The 17,394-nt window shown below is 42.4% G+C and overlaps 1 protein-coding gene across 4 annotated transcripts in view; it reads right to left on the bottom strand.

The window, feature by feature from the left end:
• Positions 1-258: 258 nt before the first annotated feature.
• Positions 259-17,394, bottom strand: part of LOC137170585 (LHFPL tetraspan subfamily member 2a protein) — a 45,405-nt gene continuing 28,269 nt past the window's right edge. For 3 of the 4 annotated variants that reach the window (XM_067574056.1, XM_067574055.1, XM_067574057.1), the window contains exons 3-4: positions 10,076-10,888; positions 259-1,104 (exon numbers count right to left, since the gene is read on the bottom strand). In XM_067574056.1, coding sequence (XP_067430157.1) covers positions 848-1,104; positions 10,076-10,496 — 678 coding nt within the window. In that variant the 5' untranslated portion in view covers positions 10,497-10,888 and the 3' untranslated portion in view covers positions 259-847. Of the gene's footprint in view, positions 1,105-10,075; positions 10,889-16,848; positions 16,967-17,394 lie in introns of those variants that run through there. The other variant, XM_067574058.1, reaches the window with a different exon arrangement.

Genomic DNA, 17,394 nt, shown 5'->3' on the forward strand with positions numbered 1-17,394 from the left:
TGTCCGCTGAACGAGGACCGGGCAGAGAGACCCTTTCACAGAGTCATCTTTCAGCTTAGGCTAGGATTAAGCTCACTTCATGTTACAAAACAAAATGCACCACAGAGCTTGCTTCGCTTGCCCCCCCCCCATCCCACTCCCACCCACCCACCCCAACCACCCTTGAAGATACATTTCAAGGGTCTGCAAACACATGAATCATTCAAATGACAGTACAATCTGCAAGCTTTTTTAAAAAAAAGGACATCCACTCTGAGCTGAGGCTGTTTATTCTGTGAGTAGTTTATTCTGACTGAGTAGTGGTTCCCTTGTTGAGTTAATACTCACACGTAGCAAACAGATTAAAAAAAAAAAAAAAGGATCCAGGTTTGCTGGTCGTGGTCTGGTGACAAAAACACCAGTGTTTTTTTTTTTTTTTTTTTAAGGCAAGAGTGACATCATCAGCCCAGCCTGGATCAAGCTGACCATCAATCTGCGATCATAACTATGTACAATATATATATAATCACACTTATTTACAGGACATGTGGTGACGGACGAAGCCTCGCCGGGCCCGTCCGCACGCTTTACACGAATACAATAACAGACACAGCACCTCTAGTGGCAGAAAGACAGAGACAAACACTGAGAAAAAAACTTGGCACTTGTAGATTTTTCCCACATGAACACAAAACGAAGACAAAATTAAGAGTCAGTCTTAGTGGTAAACAATGCAGGCGCCTCTCTTTCACAGGCCGGCCTTATGAGAAAATGCAGACAGGTGTTGATCATTATCGGCCTGTCTCTCTCTCGCTCTCTCTTCTTCTTCTTCTTCCATTTTCGGCACAGGACCAAAAGTATCTGAGGCTCAGAGGAGGCAGATCAGGCTCTTGCCCTCCTCGATCTCCTCTTGGACCTTGTCGCTGGAGGTGGCGATCTCGGCCTGCGCGGAGAAGACGGCGCAGATGAAGGTGAGCACGGTGCCGCCCATGGCCGTGTAGAAGGCCCAGCCCATGGAGCAGAGCCCGGCTCGGTACGGAGCCGCGTCGGGGCCGCAGTACAGCTGGACCTTGTCTGAACCCCAGCCAGCGGGGTACAACATCAGACCAAGGATCAGAAACAGACCTGTGAGAAGGGAAACAGAGAGAAGGATGGTCAGTATAAACAGTATAAACAGAGCAGCCTCTTGGGGCTATTAGAGGTTATTACACCTTCAAATATGAGCGAGTCAAACGATGGACTGGCGAGCATGAAAGTTCAATCTTAACACAAAAGAAATCTGAACTTTTCCAGAAGCTTTCAGCAGTATCTCACAGTTATTCGAGTACCTCCAGTTTTATCAAACATACTAGTGATTTTCCCGAACAGCCTGCTCGCCTGGTTAAGATGCATGCCGCATAACAGCAACATCTGTGGTTCCATTCCAACTGCAGACTTTTTGTTCCCCATCTCTCTTTTTCTCTCCCCTCATTTCCTGTCATCCCTCTAGTTTGTATCTTTCTCTCTACATACAAGGACGCGGTTGTATATGCATCAGCATAAAAACGTCAAAAAGCGTAACAACGCATCAATAAAAGGCGAAGAAGGAAAAAGATTTCTAGAAAGCAAACACGGAGGCAAACGATGCACGTTCCAAAATATTCAAAAAATCTACTTTGCAAATGTTTCGTGAGGATGGAAATACGTTCAGCGTGTTTGGTCTCAAGGACTCACAGGATGCATTCTGTGAGAAACACTATGTGACACATGAACATGGCTGCAGGGTTTCCAACAGCATTTTATAGTTTTTTAAAATTTTCTGGTTGTTTATTTAACGGGGTCACACAGATAAACACTGTAACATACTGATAAGCAATGCAACATATGTAATGTATGTACAGTAGGGCTGAAGCTAATTTGCAACCCTCATCCCTGGTTAGGCTTTTAAAACTGAGTTCAAACAATCAAACAAATGAATCAGTGAAACAGAATCAGGATAAAACAGAACAGATAAAACTGTGTATGTGTTTGTGTGTGTTTATTTATTGTGGAGTGTGGAGACATCCTGCATCACCAGAAATATAGAAGAAATTGTGCCATTTTGATGAAATGCAATATTAGGGTTATTAAGCTTCAGAAATAATGACCAGATGTGTTGCATCACAAAACAAAAGTCTTATATTTAATAAACGAGGTGACTGTTTAAACTGTCATTTTGTAACATAATAATTAGGCTAAGGAGGTGACTGATTGATCGATCACATCGTATGTTTTTACTTTGCAGTAGTTAATCCGAGCGGCGCGTCACAACGTCGGAGGGAAAAAACAAAAAACCTGAGTTTTTACAAGTCGTTTGGGTAAAAGTAGACAAACAGGCCCAGTGAGAGAGGTGTCGCATCGAGTCCCCTCGCAAAACCAATTTCCTGTGGGAAAGTCTGGACTGTTTGCGATTACATTAAAACTCCAACACATGGTACCTTTAATTTTCTTAGAGCCTCAAAGAGCTAAAAATATAAAAGAGTTTGTTCTGAGGGTGGTCTGAATCCGCTCAAGCTTCTCTGCAAATCAGAGATTAAATTGCGTGCATGCTTAAAACTTTGACTTTCACTTTTTGGGGTCACTGAAGGCTAATTGGAAAGCAGTTTGGATCAAAAATGTACCAAATTCAGTAGGAATTATGCTCTGTAGACCCTGAATATTCATACCGCATTTCATTGCAGTGTTGCATGTACTTAACATTACCATGTTTAGGCAAAAAACAGGTTTTGGAGGCCTCTAATAGTGATGACAAATTATCTTTGTGAAAGCCAAAATTCCCTAGAACGAAAACATTTCCTTCCAAAGTGCCATCCTTGCATTCTAAGCATCCTATCAGGATTAAAAAAAAAAAACATTACACCAGACAGAAATAATTTCCTGATGATAGCCTGAAACACCGACTGAAGATCATCACAGCGAGACCTCCAGTGTGGCAACCGCCGAGACAGGAAAGAGGAACCTGAGCCTGAATCTTGACACTCTAAACCTGTCAGGTCAGCGCGCTGCACGGAGCAGAGAAACAACAGGAAAAGGTAGCCGAAAGGGTTTTCCCGCCGACCCAATCGCTACATCTCTGTGGAAGGATGGTGGGGTGGAGGGGGGGTTACTTCCTGTGTTACCGTGACCCACTTCCACTGCTTGCGCTGACTCGGCCTGAACACCTAAACTACTATTCCTGCTCTGTCCGTACAGCTAATTTCATCCAACAGGACACATCTACCTGGACTAATTCAATGTCATGAGGTTTCCATCCTTCCCTCCGCTCCGCGCTTCCTCTCATGGTAGTCGGCCGGCTAGATAAAGAGGCCTGCCACCAATCAACATTTACAATAACAAAATTACAGATAATAAATGAACCGGAGAGGGAATTTCAATCTGAATGTTTTCTCCCGACTCGCTCTCCTTCAACGAGCGTCATAAAAACAAAGGAGGTGGAGGTGAAACCGTCTCTCTCTCTCTCTCCTTTCCATTCTCTCCTAATCTCCCTCTGCTTCCTTTTTCTTTCTCCTCCCATTCTCTTGCTCTTAAAGCACCCAAATATCGTATTAAACAAGGAAATGAAAACTAGGTCATAAATTCTTTCCACATGTTGCTGCATTGCCCTGACGTCCAGGCCGGCTCCGGTGATGGATTGAAGGTATGGTTTTAATTCCCAACCCCACCCCTCCTCTCCTAAGACCCCCCCTCCACACACACACACACAGACACACAGGCACACACACAAGCTGGACCTTCTAACCTAATATCCCACTGCACTCCACCCTTCAAGCCTCACTATTCCCTCTGCACTGGCTCTTGTCTCTGTTAACTTCCAAACTGTCAATTCTCCACCATCAATCCATTTCTGATAGGTGCCCCCCCACCCAACACCACCCCCGCTCCTATCTAACCTCTGCTCCTCCACACTATTAACACAGCACGGCACAGGTCTGCACTCTGCTCCAAGATATCTGGCCTGTGCCCTCCCTCCTCCTCCTCCTGCTCCTCTCCCTTTCTACTTTCCAAGAAAGCAAAGAAGAGAGACAGCGAGAGGGCAAGAGGAAATACTGGCAAGAGCAGGGAGATTAAGACGGGGATGTGCACGTGGAGGAGTGAACGGGTTGTTTTTGTCTCTTCTCTTATGACTTTCTTACTCTTTAGCTTTTATTTGTCACCAGTACTGAGTTGGAACATTTACAAGGAGCTTAATTGTACGTGCAACTTTTAAAATCTGGACCGCATTTCCTATCCTAGGCCTGTCAAACGTAACAGGCACAACCTACACAGCAATACTAATAATTTAATAAAAAGATCTGGACCAAAACTCCAGCTTCAGTTTTAACTCTAGTTTTAACCCAGTACAGACTGTTTGAGATGCCTCCTCTCGATGTGAGATCTCTCTCTCTAATAAATGATTTGATCTAATGATTCTATCTTAATCTAGTGATGACGGTCATCTTGCTGAGTTGTGCCCTCCAGATTATGATTGGCCATTAGGAAGCATTTCAAATGTAACCTAATAGCTTGTAATGATTTTGATTCCTTTGAAGTGCTCGTGTTTAAACTTGGCGGCCAACACATGGTCATTTTTACTGTAATTTATCGCCCCCCCCCGAACCAGCTGGCTCCCTTTTTGTCTTCAGTCTTGTTTTAAATAAAGATAGAATTGTTCTTTGTGGTGATTTTGATATATTCATGCTCACGAGTCTTATAATGTCTTTGCGACTGATTTTTTAAATATCACTAAATCTTTTAGTTTTTTCTTACCGCTGTCGCCGAGTGCTTGCTCATGGAGGAATTGTTGCGTCTCTCTCTCTCTGTAAATTAAAGAGTATGGTCTAAACCTGCTCCATGTGAGATGACTTTTGTTGTGATTTGGCGTTATATAAATAAAACTGAATTGAGTTGGAACATGTGTCTGGCCAAACTCAAAGCCATGGCCACACTCTAAATCTTTAGTCCGGGTCCGAGAATATCATCTGTGGAAATTACGGATATGTTTGTATCTGATCACCAATGCATTGTTTTTAACTGTGAATTACAGCCTGCTGGTACTATATCATCCTGCTCTAAGTATACTTGTGTCTTCTTCCTTCTTCTTCTTCCTCTAAATTCTGGTCTTCCATCTGGTTTATTCTTTTAATTCTCTGTGCTCCTCAACCTTACATCTCATAGCTCCTTTGAAGACTAGAAAACAGTTCTGGTTAAATGACTCATGTACTCAAAGCTGTAAAAAGGAAATGCAGAACAGCAGAACTAAGCTGGAAGAAATCAGGTCTCCAGGTCCACTTTGTGGCTCTGCAATAGTTATTACTCCTTTATGATAGGATGATGAAAGATTTCTGCACATCAGCACAATCCCAGATTTCTATTTAAGACTGTCGATCAGTCAGTAAACCCAACCTCTCCTTGTGCCTCTGCTGATTGTGATGCTGATTGTAAAATGTTTTTATCACGCTTCACTGGAAAGGTGATAAGACTTTGTATTAGCCGCAATCCTGCCTGTTGAGATGTTGACCTCCCACACTGGGATACTTTGAGCTACCCCCCACCCCACCCCGGATTACTCTGCCTGAACTTCTAGAAATCATGTCTCATATGAGAGTGTCCTCCAGCCCTCTTGACATAATTCCAAGTTTTTATTTGAAGTAATGGAATGTATCGGGCCCCATTTGCTTTCTATTTTGAACAACTCACTGTCTACTGGTTGTGTCCCAGATTACTTTAAAACTGCTCGTATCCAACAAGTCCTTAAAAAAAACCTTGGCTTGATCCAACCCTCCTAGAGAATTATCCAGATTCTTGAAAATATTGTTTCAAAGCAGCTTCTTGCTGCTGTGGAAAACAATAGTATCTTTAAAAAGTTTCAGCGAGGTTTCCGTCAATATCACAACGCTGAGACAGCCCTTCTCAAAGTCACTAATGACCTTTTCATGAATGCTGACGCAGGCTTCTTGTGCTGCTTGACTTAAGTGCAGCCTTAGACACAATTGATCATGGCATTCTTTTAGATATCTGGCACTGCATTAGACTGGTTCTTATCTTATATTTGTCAAATAGGAGGTTTTGTGTCTCTGTTAACTTCTTGTCATCATTTTATCAAGTACGGTGTACCTCATGGATCAATTCTAGGACCAATTTTGTTCTCCCTATGTATGCTCCCATTGGGTGACGTCAACCGTAGACGCGGTGGGTCTGTTATGATATGTTTGTTATGTCAGAATCATCATCATAGTAACGCTGCTCAAATTCCTGTAAGAGAGAGTGTTTCATTTTCCTCATTTCCACCAGAAGGTGAGTCATGGTCAACTGTCAAACCCGTGATGAGCTCTGTGACTCACAGCTGGGAACGAAACTTTATGGTAGGTAGTAAAAACATTAAGCAATGAAAGCACAAGAATTGGAGACAGTTTTACAGCCAAGTGTTTGCGTCTTTACTCTAATGCTTTTTGGCTCAGTTTGACATGAGTGACGATAAAGAGAATTCACTTAGAGGTTGTCTAACTGGTGTACAAGAAGTCTCCAAATGTGCGCCTGCAGGAGACAAACTTTACCCTCAACAGAGGACTGTCTGTTTTATCCATTTGATTCTGTAAAGTAGAAGGTTTAGATTTACCTTCAACTGAAATCTGGAAACCACCTGAGCTTGAAACAAAACGTCAGTTTTATGGCATCTGAGACTCAAAAAGTGTGTCGCAGGGGACAAGAGAGTAAAGAGCAGAAAGTACAAGTGACATCAGTGTATGTGAAGATTAGGTTAATAAGGGTTTGGAGCCACACCAGTGCAATGACGTGACCATCTCTGGCAACAGCATCACAATCTTCCCATCTGAGGTCAATCACTTCCCCAAACATCTGTCGTCTGGCTCCAGTTTTCTCATTACCAGAGGGTCGGCACACATTGTGGAAATAATGATTAGTAGAAAGTCGGTGTGGTAGTGCTGGTGGTGTGTATCAGTGAGAGTGATATCATTCACAGGCCTCATGGAAAGACAATTAAATACACTCTTTCTGCCTCTCATGCACACCGACTGACTGATTGATGTTGGATGTCAGATAGGAGGTATATACGCTTGGTCTTATCTCTTTCCTGTGTTTGAAATGAGTAAAGGGTTATCGGCCTTTAGGTCCAGAGGCACGAAGGAAACCCGCCTCTTCAGATGTTTGAAGCTCCTCTCGCCCCCTTTCCTCTTCCTCTTCCACATCCTCATCCTCTCAAGGAGACTCTGTGGTGTTATTTCCCCACTTTCATTACCTTAGATGTGTGTCCCAGACTCAAAACTGTTTGTTTAGGTGGTAAAAAGTGGGCTTTCAGATGATGTAACATTACTGAGCCTCTTTGGATGTCCAAAAACCAAACACTTAAACGTTTGTGGCAGTTACAATGGATTCCAATTATTGGATTATTTTCATTACCTGTCGACTATTTTTCTTGATTCATCAGTTAGTCATTTGATCTATAAAATGTTGATCACTGTTTCCCAAAGCCCAAGGTGATAATGTTTGTCTTGAACAACAGTCAGCAACCTCAAGATATTCAGCCTATTGTCTTAGAAAACTAAAGAAACCAGAAAATATTCGCATTTGAGAAGCTGGAACCAGAGAATTTGGGCATTTTGTCTTAAAAAAAGACCCAAAGCAATTAGTTGTTATTGACTTTTTTTACACTCCATGGTTTCCTGCAGCGCTTTTTAAAATGAAGAGCGTCTCTGCTAACGTCAAAAGAAATAATTACTTTCATGTGAAATATAATATTTGGCTTACTGCGCTTAAGGGAGCACAAGCAGTGGCTCTTACCACTTCCACTAATCAATTTCCTGGTGGAATCCCAGCACTGTTAAATATCATTATTGGTATCGACCACAAAAGTCCAATATCAGTCAGACTATTTAAGAGGAAACATCTGGCGCCTTGCATCAGTCTGGCTACAGTGGTCTGTGAATGAAAAGTGAAAGTGTCACACTCAATGGACAAAAAAAGCTCTTTAGAGTCAAGGGCCAAGACAACTGCAAACAAGGGAGAAAAATCCAAAACTCCAGGAAAACGTGTTTCAACACCCGGATAAAGGCTTTCAGATGTCATGTTAAAGGCTTTTTATTATGCACAGAGTGCCTTGGTCAGTATGTGAATCCCAAAAGATTTGGTGGAATATTCCTTTAACATCCAAAGTCAACAGCCTTATTGCTCAAGAAACAATAAAATATTCTATCATGACATACGTAATTGTATTATTGTATTGTCTATTTTTTGAAAATCCCACAGGAGACAGTTTATGGATAGAATAACCACAAAGGAATGTGTGTTTGGGGAAACCAGAATATTAAATTCCTGACAAGACACTTCATCATAAAATCATATATCGCCATTAAGGAGTGTTTGCTCGATGATTTGCAACGTTGCCCACAATTGTTTAACACACCCAAAGATATTAAAATGAATGGTACGGCAAAATCTTAGACAAATTTATATTATCTAATGGAATAAATCACTGAAAACTACATCTACTCATATGAAGAAGACGTAACAGAATGTAAGCATTGTGTCCTAAATAAACATTCACATTGACCTATTTCAAGATGTCCAGTAGCCATTCATCGTTCGCTAGCTGAACCGAGCGCTCTCTCTTAGCTTAAAGCTTGGCATGTCCGTCACCACACGCCCACCTTTGCTGTTTGGGCTTGAACCAGACAAACAACTGTGGGGGAGCGCAGCCATAATCACCAGAGAGCTTAGAGCTACAGTCTGTGAAGAAAAGAGGAGGTTCAGGGAGCATGATCTCATGGCCTCCTCCCTTTCCATAATTCACCACAGCCAGTCAAACTGGCCCCGAGATTTGGCCTCAGTCACACAACCATAGACGCAGGATACACACCCTTTACACACAGAACAGAGATACGTATGTGTGGCCAATCAATGGTCAGGAAAAACTCCAGCTGACTGGGTAGAAAATAAATATTTGGGTGGCAGTTACTCCGAGTGACAGCTTTGAGGGCGGCATGTCTTTTACACTTCTGACTGCTTGGGGGAAAAGTTCACCAAAGGCTCCACGAAAATCAAACACATAACTCTCGCAGTGGGAGTTGTGGCGCTCGTAATGAATGCGTTCAGCTGAAAGCATAACTTTTCATTTACCTTGATGAACGGTGGACGCCACAGGAATGAACGGCGACAACAAAAGTTTAGATGAACTGAGTTAACTCTGATTCTCTTATTCTCTGAAGCAACAAATACATTGAAGATATACGCAGGAATGAAGTAGTTTGTTTGCAAAGTACTCTTGATATTGTATTGCTTCTAGTTTGGAGGTGTGTGATTGTAGCCGCACCCAAAAGTAGGTTTAAGTAGGTCAATTTATTCAATGACACACCCCCCAAGTCTGTTAGACACCTCTGTACCTGACAAAGAGCCAATCTGGCCTCAAAATATTGTGTTGTTTTTGTACCATAATAAAGCAGAATTTTTTAAAGGCTGTGTTCAGAAAGAAATCATTCTTAAAGGATGGGTGCACAAAAAAGTCTCTTTTAAAACAACAGTGAGGTGCCCATATGAAAATTGACATGTTTTTCTTGCTGTAATCATTCTTCCTGTTCATTCTGGTCATTTAGATCCCTTCCTAAACAATTTAAGTGATGGGGGACAAAATCCACAGTCCTTGTTTTGTGTAAATCTATTCCAAAGTTTATCTGAAACTAATGAGGCTTCAGCAATCGAGTTAGACAAATAAACAGAATATTTTTGGTCTTTTTAGTGCAAGATTCTCTCTTTCTCTTACTATCCTATTATTCACTGCAGCTTAACAGGGGAACAAAAGAGGGAATTTTATACTAAAAAGTCTAACTTTGGAAGATATCCACTTTATTTGCAGCTGAAGCCTCTTTACAAGCTTCAGATAAACTTTGGAATGTATTTTTGCAGAAAACAAGGATTTTGTTCCCCAACACTTACATTGAAAGGCATCTTTTAATGTTAGTATGAACAGAATGAATGATTATAGTAAGAAAAACTTATTTTTTTCAAGACAGATTTGAAACATTGTAAACCTATCCTTTAAGATCAGTGACATGCAACAACAACAAAAAGTGTCGTGTGTGCATCTCACCTGCGATCCCTTGCAGCAGTCCACACACGTTGAAGATGCTCTTCTTCATGATGCTTTGGAAGCACATGGTGAACACCGAGATGAACGCCACGGCGCAGAGCAGCAGGATCCCCGCCGCCAGGAAGATAGAAGTAGCCTGCCAGAACCCGCTGGCAATCTCCCCAAAGTGTATCGCGTACGGTCCGCACAGTATTCCACGCTGCAGGTGGGGCAGTTTTATACAGCGGCCGTAGATGCCTAATGTGGGCCTGTAGGCCTCCCCGGCTGTGGTGGCCCCATGGGGGCCGAAAACGGCATCAGGTGTGCGGGGGAATCCCACCAGCCAGTCAGTGCTCATGAAGGCGATGAGCTCTCCGAACGCGGCCACAATACTCAGCAGAGTCCACAGCATGGAGCGGCAGGTGACAATGACATGGCACATGCTGACGGTGGCTGGAGTGTCCCTCTGTTCAGACTTTCAACGCCGTTGAGAGGTGAAGAGGTGGATCGGTGTGGAGCCGAGGTTGTGATCCTTCTCCGATGGAGATGTGAAAGCGAGTGAACACTTCACAGGAAGGTGGAAGTAGGTGAAAACGCTGTACACAAAAGGTTCACGTCAATGATTCACAGTCTGCTCCTTCTCACTCTCTCTTTCTCTTTTACTTCTTATCTTCCGCCGGTGTTGTTTTGGCACAGTTGTTGTTCCTCCTCCTTGAACTCACCCTCCGTCCGTCAGCTCGGTCTTCAGACTCTGATTCTGTCTGTTTCTTGGTGTCTACATCGTATTGAAGTTGTGTTCCCTTAGCCAGCCTGCTGGCGTCACATCAGACACACCTATGAGATAAAACAGAGACAGAACAGCAGAGTGAGTGCCTTAATTGCATGTATAAAATGTAATTGCATGTATAAATGTATAAATGAAGCTCTAAGATGATCAGTAATTTTCTTTTCATTTGAGGAAGTGCGGCTCTCAGCTCTGATCTTTCTCCCCTATCTTATTTGGAGAAGCAGACGTGTGGAGACTGAGGAAAGTGTGGAGGAGGAGCAGAGAGAGGCTGCTGGTGTAGATCTTCAGAAGAGCATCTAATGAGTTGTGTAGGGATGTGTTCATTGGAAGTGAGCCACTTCTGTTCTGAGTGTGTTTATGTTTAAGGATTTGTGATCGGGGGACTCGTCGTGTTCTCTATTCGCAGTGGATCTTCTTGACTGAGGTTGTAAAGATAGAAACAGACAATTTATTTACATGTCTTCCTTGGTGTGTGTGTGTGCTGTGGAGGGTTAAAATAGACGTGGAAACAGAGGAATGAGAAGCGGATGCAGACAGAGAGAAAAACAAGCCTGAGGCCTCTCATCATGCAGCCCACACAGCTGACCTGGGGTCAGCCAACGCTTGATAACATAACGGCCGTCCGGCTGTCACATGACCACTGATAACCTCAGTGACATCAACCGTCCTGCACTGCAGAGTCAGTGACACTACAATGGGGAAGTGGCAGATGGTCTCAGCCCATAAAAATGCCACATCTTTCCCTAAGCTGTACACAATTGACACATAAACCCAAATCTGTCACAACACATGACTGGATTGCTATAATAACTCATGACATTTGTAAATAAATGTGTACTTTGCTCCTGTTTATCGCTAACTGCCATCCTGCAAAAGCTCATAAAAGCTTTTACAATTACTTGTCTTAACACCAGGTTCCAAAAAAGTCTTTGTTGTGCACAATCCTCAGGAGCACAGACAGTGATAATTAGTATTTTAGGTGAGGTTTACTTGGATTAAACAGCAAAAGTGCTGGCAAATTAGCAGCAGTATCCGCCTACGTGGACAAAAAGTCTGACAAAAAAAAAGAATGACTCAAAGAAACACAACCTTACTCAGCAAGAAATGTCTGAGAAATGTCAAGAAATGTTGACTAAGATCTAATGTTCGTTAGTCTTTTTAAGGAACTGTTTCGATTTCGGGGAAATCCACTCATTCACTTCGTGGCAAGAATTAGGTGAGAAGTTCAATACTACTCTTGTGTGCGGTAAGTATAGCGCTAGAGCTAGGAAGCGATTAGCTAATAAAAGACTGTAAAACGGGAGACAGCTAGTCTGGCTCTCTCCAAAGTTAAAAAACATGCTAAAAGATGCCTCTAAAGTTCACTAATCAACATGCTGTATCTTGTCTGTTAAATCCATATGTAAAAACAAAAATTTGTGGGGTTTTTTTGGTAGTTAGGCTACATGCTAGCTAGAATAGCTGCTAGCGATTTCTCCCTGCCTCTAATTTTTATGCTAGGCTAGGTCAACCACCTTCAGACTCCAGTTTCTTCTTCTCATCAAATACAATTCCCAAAATGTCAAACTATTCCTCTAAAGTAGGTCCAGTTCTCTCAGAAAAATCTTCTTGAATGCCGTTTCCCGCCAAATCTAACTGTTATTTGCTATAAATGGCCTTCTCCTCGATGAAAGTGTCTCTGATTGAACTATAAACCGCTCTATTTCACTAATATAAACATTACATCAGATTAACGGGAATTATTTTCACACTTTGTATGAAGTTCTTTTACATTGAGTAACTGGAGAAGTCTAATCACACTACAAAAGATATTTTTTCTGATGACAAAAACCACAGACAACACAGTAAGAGAATAGGTTCCTATCCAAGGCCTTTGATCCTCTTGACATTTAACAGTCAAATGTAAATTCTCTGTGAATTATATAAAGTTTCAGCAGAACATACATTAAAAACGCAGAAGCTGGAATGCATTGAAAGATGCTTATACAGGCCTTTGTGCTCATGTTATAAATACAACTCTGGGCCAAAACTGACAGTTGTTTCTTTTCTTTCTCTGCCCTGGTTTCCATGTTGCCTCTTGGGAGTCTGTTCCCCAACCGGTGTCTGGCAGGGCAGCAGAGGGAGCCGGGGGCCACTGCTGACACGTGTGCCGCCCGCACTGCGAGGTTTCCATCACTCGGCCCCCGGTGTGCCCTTACAGTGAGGGGACGGGAGGCGCTGACGTCCCTATGCGGTCACATCCCAGCAAATGTGAGTAAGAGCATTACACAAACTTTAAACTTTGTCATCCTGTTGAGATATCAACAACGTTCCTCTTTTTTTCTCTCCCCCCTCTTCTTCTTCTTTTCCAGCGGAGAAAATGACCCAGATCTGCAGTCTCTTGTGGTAGCGGTATGTGTTTGTCTTTGTGTATATATATATGTGTGTGTGTGTGTGTGAGCTAACGTAACTGTGTGTTTGGACTAATGAGATCATAAGAACAGGCACAGACAGCCGCCTCTGTGGATTTGAACCAAAATTAATTTTATGAATCACAAACGTCCTCATTGCCTCACCAGGAACAGATGCAGGAACAGATGCACGCAGACATTCACTAACTGAGCTTTTTGAAAAACTTTTCCAACCCCTCCCACTCGAAGACGTTAGAGGGAGCAGAATCCCAGAGGTCCTTTGACGAGACTGATGTTTGACGTTAGGATTTAAGACAAACGGCTTTTCGGGCATGAGACACGGGCGGTTGGAAGTTTTAGGGTCAAACATTTGCTGGCCAGTTGCGAAGACTAATTCCTCACTGACAGGAATATTGTTGGAAAACACTTTGGAGTTGAAACAATTTGAACCAGCTGGGCAGATATGGAGCTGAAGCGAACCTCTTTGAAGACCTGGACACTTAACCTTTGACTTTGCTTGGCAGCAGTATGTTTGTATCACGTGCATGTTGGTTAAACAGTACCCACCTGCAGGTCTCGGTTTGTCTGAAGCTGGCTTGAATGTGGGTTAGTAGATCTGGAACAAGTCTGGACAAGTCTGGTTCTATTAATGTACCAAGTATTTGTCGAAATATATACACAGACGTCTGCTCGCTGTTCCCAGACAGACAGATATGAGTAGTTATCTTGAACAGGAGTTTTCCCAAGATAGAGTGAAGCATGGTAGTCTATATATGTGAGGCCTAAGGTGGATTTATGATGTCCTTTATACTCCCTGAAGAACCACAGGGGAGACCAAGGATTATTTGAGGCTCGGTTTACATACACAGAGAAGTTTACAGCCTTCAGACTGCACCCACCACCCCACTGACGCCCAAACACTAATCCCCCATGTGCGCACACACTTACAAGACTCCCTGCCATCCGACACATGCTCCCCCAAAGTGTGAGCCAAAAGAGGGAAATGTCTCCTACATCCTTTACTAATTTGGAAAGGGTCAAACTGAAACTAATAATCAGTGACAGCCCGAACAACTAATTGATGGATGGAAAATCTGAGGTACCCTGTGGAGTTTCTGACCTCTAGTAGTGCTTTGGAGCAGTTTTCTTTTAGAAGTAGCTTCCTGTTTTGTTTGTCCAATGATCTATAGGTGGCTGTAATGCACCAAGAAACACAGCAATGAGAGGAAGACTGCAACTAATTAATCTGTCAAATATTTTCTTGACCAAAAGATGGTGAAAAATGTTAATCAAAGCCCAAGATGCAACCTAAGATGTCTTGTTTTGTCCTGACCAACAGTCTGCAAACCAAAGATATTCAGTTTACTATCATAAAGGACTAAAGAAACCAGAAAATATTCACTTTTAAGAAGCTGGGAGCAGAGATTTTTAGTATTTTTTCTTAAAAAAAAGATTCAAAATGATAAATTGATCATCAAAATAGTTGCTGATTCATTTTCTGTCACTTACAGATCCCCTTCAGATGTGTTTTAATGTATAAAAATACTCTGCTTTGAATAATAATTTGTCTGATATGGGTTTTCCACAAAAAAAAGTTTGGTCAACTAGTTAAAATTCTTATAATTCTACATCTAAAAACATCCTTCTTTCTCAATAAAAATGCCAGAATCTATGAATTAAATAAATATTTTTCATTTCAAAAGTTGAACCGGACACAAGACGTCTCCTACGTCACCATTCTCAGTGTTTGTGCACTGGAGGCTTCAAGTTTCCACATCACACTTGTGTACGTTCCAGATTGGACCACAGTTGGCTTCAAAACTAGTTCTGATGTCACAAATCATGCTTGCAGGCTCACGACTCAGATTTTTGCACTTTCCCCCTTCTGCAGATTAATATGAAAACAGTTTTCTAGTGTAAACTCTGCACAGTGAAGCCCAAACATCACAGTCAGGTGACCATAAAAAAACAAAAAAAAACAAACACTTTTTTGACTGGAGGGGGGGAGGGGGGGAGGGGGGGGTGACTTAAAAAAAATCGGCATTGCAAATGTTTGAAGAGGAAGGAAATGCTTTCAAAATGTTTGTTAGATCTGAAGAATACACACAATGGGTTTGGTAACACTGGATGTAAACATAACTGTTGTGTGTTTACAAGAGACTCCACAGGGCACCTTTAATCTGAAACTATTTGGATTATCAAGTGATTGTTTCAGTCATTTTTCTAGCAAAAAAAAGGCCAAAAAAATCCCCAGTTCCAGCTTCCCAGTTGTGAGAGATTTACTGCTTTTCTTTAGGTTTTTGTCTTGTGGTCAAACAAAACTCCTTTAGGAAGTTGTGATAGGCACTGTTCACTATTTTCTGATACAGTTTTTAGACTAAACAAGTAGCTGATTGATTGAAAATGTTTGATAGTTGCAGTGATCCGTTAAAGATGCCTGATGGGTCGGAGACTAACACCATTAAATGCTGAATTTACACACATTCCAACACATAAACACTCTAAAATAGAAATAAAAAAAAAGCCAAAGTCCACAACTGCTGCTAAAAGAATCCACTCAGCTTTTCTCTTATCACAGCCACAAAACAGCAGGAAACGCCTCTCCACGCCGCTACTGACAGGAAACAATCTACATATCTATAGACATGCCATGACTGGAGCTATGCATCACCATGGAGAGTGTTTGTTTGGAGCTGGATGGAAGGTTGAGGGAGAGATTAGAGAACATCAAGAAAGAGCTTTAAAAAAAAAAAAAAAAAAAAAAAAACATCCGGTAAACTTCTACAACCTGCTGTCGAGCTCATCTGTCAGGGCAATGAGGGGAAATATGCACTTTCTTTTTTGGATTCCCTGCGTTCCCAGCCCACACCTCTCTCTCTCTCTCTCTCTCTCTCTCTCTCTCTCTCTCTCTCTCTCTCTCTCTCTCTCTTCTTGCCTTGTGTGACCCGGACAGCCGAGCAATTTTAAAACAAAGGGGGTGCTTATAATCTGTGAGGATCTGTTTGAATGAGAAGCCCCTGCAGCTCCTGAAAGGGAATGCAGGAGACGATTAGTCACGCAGGACCTGAAAATACTAGTCCGGTTAGACTTTCCTGTCAAATATGAGCTCTATTTAAGATGAAACACATGGAGAGAAATCCACCAAGTCAGTGACAACAACCATGTAAATCAATCGCTTACAACAAAAATCACAAACTAGTATATTTTCTTATTCCGGGAAGCCATCTGATTTGTATTATTTTGTATCTCCTGTGTAGGCGGGAACGAAATAAGTCTTGGCCTTGTCGTTATTCAAGGAGAACTCTAATGGTAACAATAGCAGTCAATAACAAAGGACTATAGTCAGCTTTTCCACAAGCAATAGAGCCAGTCTTTCCTAACACTTATGCACATCTGCTCAGCATCCTGTAGCTCTGTGTCGCTACGGCGATCTTGTGATTCAGACCAAAAACATAATATTTATATCCCGTCACATCAACCGTCTCTTCTGCTGAAGAAAGAGAGGAACCCAGCTGCAAGTACATATGAGTAAATGACTGGATTGTTCTCCCAGTGAGTCACCTCAGTGGCTTAAATGGAAAACAAGTGCAGAGCGAGTAAGAAAAAGATGGTCCAACCTGTCTCCATCGGTCTGTGGATAGTCCAGCAGCTCTCCTGGAGATGTGGCTTCAGTGCCCTGACTCTCCTCCTCCGCTCACACACTTTTAATGCCTCTCTCAGACTCCGGCTCCTGAAAACCCTTCCCCATGTCCCTCCTCCCGGGCTGCTACGTCTGCTCTGATTGGCTGGGCCGACATTGGAGCCACACTTCTTGAGAGGGTCCACATGGTGGCCATATTTCAGTGCTGAATCTGGGTTAAAATAACAAGAGCTGGAGCTGCAGAGGGTCTCTCCTCTTTCTCTCTCTCTCTCTCTCTCTCTCTCTCTCTGTCTCAGTTTCTCTCACCTCTTCGCTCTGTTTTCATTGCTCTCTGCACCCTTTCAATCAGCCAAGGCCAACATCTTATTATCAGCCTAAATGAGAATTGCATTTTCACTCAGCGCAAAGAGAACTCGCACACAAAACTTATCTGCTCGCTGCCCCTGATCACCAATACATCAGCCACAAAGCACACAGATCCTGTTACATCCTTCATTCAATGAACAACAAACATCCAACTGCC

The sequence above is a fragment of the Thunnus thynnus genome, chromosome 19, assembly GCF_963924715.1.
Source record: "Thunnus thynnus chromosome 19, fThuThy2.1, whole genome shotgun sequence".
Taxonomy (NCBI): Eukaryota; Metazoa; Chordata; class Actinopteri; order Scombriformes; family Scombridae; genus Thunnus; species Thunnus thynnus.